This window comes from Anguilla anguilla, chromosome 1 (assembly GCF_013347855.1).
Source record: "Anguilla anguilla isolate fAngAng1 chromosome 1, fAngAng1.pri, whole genome shotgun sequence".
NCBI lineage: Eukaryota > Metazoa > Chordata > Actinopteri > Anguilliformes > Anguillidae > Anguilla > Anguilla anguilla.
In genome coordinates, this window is record NC_049201.1 from 7881740 (window position 1) to 7887739 (window position 6000).

The following is a 6000-nucleotide window of genomic DNA, read 5'->3' on the forward strand; positions in this document are numbered from 1 at the left end:
CATCAGATGAGCCTGCATCGTCTTTTGGAAATGATGCGGAACACAGATGGTGATGATCATTGAACATGACGCAGTTTGCACGGTAGAGGAAACGCGTGTTTGCAGTTTCAGTCCTTCTTCACACCTGGGAGAGCTGAAGCACCCTGATCCGTGTATTAAAACTCATCTGGGAGATTGTGTATGTGGTTTTTTTTTTTTTTTTTTTACCTGTTTTTGGCGCATTTCATTGTCACTAGTTCCGTGCAAACCTGCTGGGAACCTTAATACTGGGGCTCCATGAACTTGGCGTGTAACGATGGTACTATTTTGGCTTGTCACGGTGGTTCTAGCTTGGCGTGTCATGGTGGTACTATTTTGGCTTGTCACGGTGGTTCTAGCTTGGCGTGTCACGGTGGTACTATTTTGGCTTGTCACGGTGGTTCTAACTTGGCGTGTCACTGCGGTTCCGTTTTGACACCGGCGTCACTTCCCGCTAAATCACAGCTGATAGCGGTATTACTGGCGTCGCACTAGTGTCAGGTTCGCGCACCGTATGCCACCGGTTAAACCGAAGACCGCGACGAGCCTGCCGTTAACAAACCCTGCTGCGTTCACGCGTGCGTACGTCTTTCTTCATCCTTTATGAATAAGAGAAATGAAGGGAAAGGTACGGCATTACTCTCAGATCCCCTCCATATACGGGAGAGAATGTATGAGAGGTCTGCGTTACACTGCCTAACCTGCTGAATAAAGCCCAGGGGGAGTGTTACAGTGTTCGTTTACTAACCTTTATTTATTTTAGTTAGCCGTTAGCTACCTTTAGCATTAGAGGCTTAACACGGCGGCGGTGTCCTGCTCTTCTCCCCAGGACCACACCCGGGTCGTCAGCCCCATCATCGACGTGATCAGCCTGGACAACTTCGCCTACCTGGCGGCCTCCGCCGACCTGAGGGGGGGTGAGTGCGCGCTGCGCGCCGCCGCGACGGGACGGGGGCTCCCGTGCGGGAACCTGCCGGAATGCTACAGCGGGTCTGTTCCTCTCTTTCCCCGTGTCTCCCAGGGTTCGACTGGAATCTGCATTTCAAGTGGGAGCAGATTCCCATCGAGCAGAAGATGGCCCGGACAGACCCCACTCAGCCCATCAGGTGAGTTTGTGTGGCGTCGGTGCTGCTCCTTTCTGTCAGCCAACATCACTCTTCCTCCTCCTCTTCCTCCTCCTCATCATCTTCCTCATCCTCTTCCTTTTCCTCTCCCTGCTCCTCACCCTCCTCCTCCTTCTTCTCTTCTTCTTCCTGCTCCTCTTCCTGATCCTCTTCCTCCCCCTTGTCCTCCTCCTCTTCCTCCTCCTCCTCATCATCCTTCTCTTCCTTCTCCTCCTCCTCCTCCTTCTCCTCGTCTTCCTACTTTTGCTGCTCCTCCTCCTCCTCTTCCTCATCATCTTCCTCTTCATCTTGCTCTTCCTGCTCCTCCTGCTCCTCATCCTGCTCCTCTTCCTTCTCCTCCTCCTCCTCCTCCTCCTTCTCATCATCTTCCTCCTCTTCCTTCTCCTCCTCCTCCTCCTCGTCCCAGCTGTGTTTGTCTGCTGTGGTTCTGGCCCGCAGGACGCCGGTCATCGCGGGGGGCATCTTTGTGATGGACAAGAGCTGGTTCAACCACCTGGGGCAGTACGACAGTCACATGGACATCTGGGGCGGGGAGAACTTCGGTGAGCCCAGGAGAGAGAGAGAGACGTGTTCCGCCTTGTTCATTTCTGTCCTCCTGGTCCTTGCCCCAGGTTGCCAGGTTAAGTTACTGATTAAATTGCCAATGAGCCTTTAGAAATTCAATACGGTGCTGCCTGCACACGCTAGATGCAGAACTCTACAAAAAAAAAAAAGAAAGAAAAGGCAACCGCATACATGGAGTTCTGCCAAAGATGTGACATCCTGTACCTCTCTACAAAGTCGACGAGTGAAATTGCACCAGTGAACAAGCCCACTTTGGACAAGACTGCAATTCTGGAATATTTGCAGACCACACGCTTCTGAATTTTCCCATTACGTTGTCTTTGTCTGCTCTAGAAGTTACTTAAAATGCAGTCTGTAAATCAACTGTATACAGAGAACATCGTCATGTAAGACAGTCTCAGTTATGAATCGAAAAAGAAACTGAATAAATAAATAATAAAACCCCACATCAAGACCGTGATAAACTAAACTAAACAAACTAAACAAACCTGTTCTCAACCTGTTCAGCGCAGATTTTGAACTCTTTTGCAGCAGGATTGTGGGAAATGTAGTTTCCCCCGTGTCCTGTTTATGAGGTGCATACCAGCTTGTAGTGCTGAGTGTCCTTCCAATGCAAACCGTGTAAGCTGCCGAAGCATCACTGACTATTCAAACACTGCTGAGCCCAGAACATCTCTAACGTTTACCTTTCCTGCAGCCCACCGCAGTACGCCCACCTATGCTGTGTTTGTACACACATGGGCAGGAGGCTGCTGGCCAGATGGAGAAGAAATCCTGATAGATTGTCACAGTGTTAATGGCGTTCAGATCTGGTGCAGAGCTAAGGATGTTAAGCTTTTGCTTATTTTCAAAGGTGAATTAGACATCGATGATATATGGAAAAAGCCCTTTCTGTCCAGCTGGGGGAAAACTTTGAAAAACAAAACACAGACACAGAGTGGACCATCTGCACTCATATCTGGAGTTGTGCAGCAAACACTTAAATCAAATCTGTTGGAAAAAAAAACGCCCCTGCTTAACTCTAGTAAAGCTCTCCCACAGCCTAAGGCTGGTCATTGTGTACTAACACAAGACTGGATTCCATGCTTTAATTATCATAAATAGGGAATGAAGCCAGTTTTATCTGTCCCCGAATAGTGGGGAAATATATTGCTAATTTGTTTAGAACTGCAGATTAAGGAGTTGTAAGGAGGCCTGGGGCTTGTTTACTCAAGTAAAGGAGCACTTTCCAGCAGATTTGTAAATGTTTTGAAAGAAGTGTAATTGGATAATCAGAAATGTATTTTTTTGAAACTTTCAAAAATAATTGCCATAGTCACCAGTCAAGGCATGTATCGCCTACGTGTTGCGAGACCCCCCCCCCCCCTTAGCAATCGCTCCTACCACATCCTCCCCCCCCCTTGCCCCCCCCCCCCCCCCAAAGTCCCCGGGCCACAGTCTCGCCTAGGGCGTCACACAGAGGCTTGAGCCGTGTCTGGTAACCGTTCAGAGCCAGCTTTTATCTTATCAGAGAGCGCTGTTAGCCCGGGCTAGCCTACGCCGAGGAGAAGGCTAGCCCTGCGGTTCCTTTAAGTGGCCCTGCCGTTGTTGTGAAACGGGCTTCTGGGACAAATAAACGAATGAATGAATAAATAAGGAGTACTTGAGTAAATGCTCGGGACAAGGTCGGCGTGCGATCGTTTAGAGAAACTTGTAAAATGTCCCACCCTTGGTTGTATGAGCGAGAGGCCTGGTGGTGCAGTGAGCAGGTTTGAAGTGGAGCAGCCGTCTCCTGTTGATGGGATCCTGGGCAGGAACTCGTGGTTGTCATGGAGCCTGGTTCTTCTGATAGAGCACTCAGCCCAGTGTTACTTCAAAGGGCTACCGTCTCCCAGTAGAGCATCCAATCAGACATTTTACCAAATGAGCTTCTCGGCGTGTTTTTTTTTTTCGCTAATGCACTTCTTCAGTGTTACAGTGCGTTTTGTTGTGTGGTGCATTGTCCTTTGTGTCTTTAATGTTTTATTCATGAATCCATTTTTGAAAAGAAGCCTGTGCATTTGACCTTTTGCTAATTCACGTTCATTTCTCTCTGTGCACTCTCTCTATCTCCTCTGCTTCCCTTGTCTCTTGACTGCCTCTTCCCATTCGTCCCCCTTCTCTCTCGCTCTGTCTCTTTCCATCTCCCTCCCTCTCTCTCACTCTCTCTCTCTTCCTCTATCCCTCACTTTCTCCCTCTCTCCCCCTCTTCCTTCCTCCCCTTCTCTCTCTCTAATCGTATATCCTTCTCTCCCTCTCTCTCCCATCTCTCTCTCTGCCTCTCTGTCTCTCTCTCTCTATCCCTCTCTCCCTCCCCGTCTCTCTCTCTATCCCTCCCTCCCTCCCTCTCTCTCTCCTTTTTTCCGCTCTCCCTCTCTCTCCCTCCCTCCTTCCAGAGCTGTCGTTCAGGGTGTGGATGTGCGGGGGCAGCCTGGAGATCCTGCCCTGCAGCCGCGTGGGCCACGTCTTCAGGAAGCGCCACCCCTACGAATTCCCAGAAGGCAACGCTCTGACTTACATCAAGTGAGTGGGCTGCGCCAGTGGCGCATTGGCGCTGAGGATGGCACATTGGCGCTGAGGGGTGGCACATTGGCGCTGAGGGTGGTGCATTGGCGCTGAGGGTAGCACATTGGCGCTGAGGGTAGCGCATTGGCGCTGAGGGTAGCACATTGGCGCTGAGGGTGGCACATTGGCGCTGAGGGTGGCACATTGGCGCTGAGGGTGGCACATTGGCACATTGGTGCTGAGGGTGGTATATTGGCCGCTGCCGCGGGCTGTCTGCTTCCTGTGCCTCTGTGACCCCGCTCTGACCCTGTGTGTCTGACAGGAACACACGCAGAGCGGCGGAGGTGTGGATGGATGACTATAAGCAGTACTACTACCTCGCCCGTCCCTCAGCGCAGGGCAAGTCCTTCGGCAGGTCAGCCTCAAGCTTTCACTCCCCCTCCCTCCCCCCCCATCTCCCTCTCCCTTTCCCTCTCCCTCTCCCTGTTCCTCTCCCCCCCATCTCCCTCTCCCTCTCCCTCTCCCTCTCCCCCCATCTCCCTCTCCCTGTTCCTCTCCCTCCCCCCTCCCATCTCCCTCTCCCTCTCCCTGTTCCTCTCCCTCCCCCCCATCTCTCTCTCCCTCTCCCTCTCCCTGTTCCTCTCCCTCTCCCCCCATCTCCCTCTCCCTCTCCCTCTCCCTGTTCCTCTCCCTCTCCCCCCCATCTCCCCCTTCCTCTCCCTGTTCCTCCCCCCATCTCCCTCTCCCTGTTCTTCTCCCTCTCCCCCTCCATCTCCCTCTCCCTCTCCCTGTTCCTCTCCCTCCCCCCTCCCATCTCCCTCTCCCTCTCCCTGTTCCTCTCCCTCTCCCCCCCATCTCCCCCTCCCTCTCCCTGTTCCTCTCCCTCTCCCCCCCATCTCCCTCTCCCTCTCCCTGTTCCTCTCCCTCTCCCCCTCCATCTCTTCCTCCCTCTCCCTCCCTCTGTCTCTCCCTCTTCCCCACTCTCTCCCTCTCCCTCTCGCTTTCCCTCTCCCTCTTCCCCTTTCTCTCCCTCCCTCTCCATCCCCCCCCTCTCCCTCCCTTTTTCTTTCTCTCTCCCTTTCTTCCTGCCGTTCTGGAATTCTGGCAATACATCTTAGTGAATATATCATGTTTAATCAATGGAGATATTTCATGTTTTGACAAAACTTACTTTGTTCTCCCAATCCCCCCCACCCTCCCCCCCCCCCCCCCCCCCCCCCCCCCCCTGGCCACACATAGCATCTCAGACCGCCTGGCTCTTCGTCGCAAGCTCAACTGCAACTCCTTCCGCTGGTATCTGGAGAACGTTTACCCGGAGCTGAGGTAAGCATTCTTCTGACACCCATGTCATTGGGCTTAACTGCGCGCTATTCAGATGAGGCCTTCCTCGGGCTCTTTGTGGCATACTGCAGCTGAACTACTGGTTCTCCGGGCGGTAACGCTCCTCAGGGTCCACAGCTGAATTCTGTCTGTGTCGGTGTCAGCTGCGGCCTGGCGACCAGCAGGGTGATGCGCGATTGGCCGTAGCCGTGTCCATGGAGACAGCTGGCAGGGTATCTCTGGTCTCATTGGGCAACAGCGCCTCCTTTGGTCAGTCACGTGACCGCAGCCGGCCTCCGGGACAATGATTGCTCAGCTCAACTGCTGGACAGCAGTGTGGGAAGATGGCTTTGGCTCTGCTAATCTGTGTCCTCTCAGATTGCCACAGGCTGTTGCTGAACTGGAACGGGCATTTCAAAATGGGGAATTTCATGCCAGTGTTGTTTCATTT

General features: G+C 52.8%; 1 protein-coding gene across 1 annotated transcript in view; it reads left to right on the forward strand.

The window, feature by feature from the left end:
- Positions 1 to 6000, forward strand: part of galnt16 (UDP-N-acetyl-alpha-D-galactosamine:polypeptide N-acetylgalactosaminyltransferase 16) — a 29770-nt gene that overhangs the window by 18978 nt on the left and 4792 nt on the right. Inside the window, exons 7-12 of the mRNA XM_035424894.1 lie at positions 848 to 935; positions 1040 to 1124; positions 1581 to 1684; positions 4121 to 4247; positions 4552 to 4644; positions 5469 to 5552. Coding sequence (XP_035280785.1) covers positions 848 to 935; positions 1040 to 1124; positions 1581 to 1684; positions 4121 to 4247; positions 4552 to 4644; positions 5469 to 5552 — 581 coding nt within the window. The remainder of the gene's footprint in view (positions 1 to 847; positions 936 to 1039; positions 1125 to 1580; positions 1685 to 4120; positions 4248 to 4551; positions 4645 to 5468; positions 5553 to 6000) is intronic.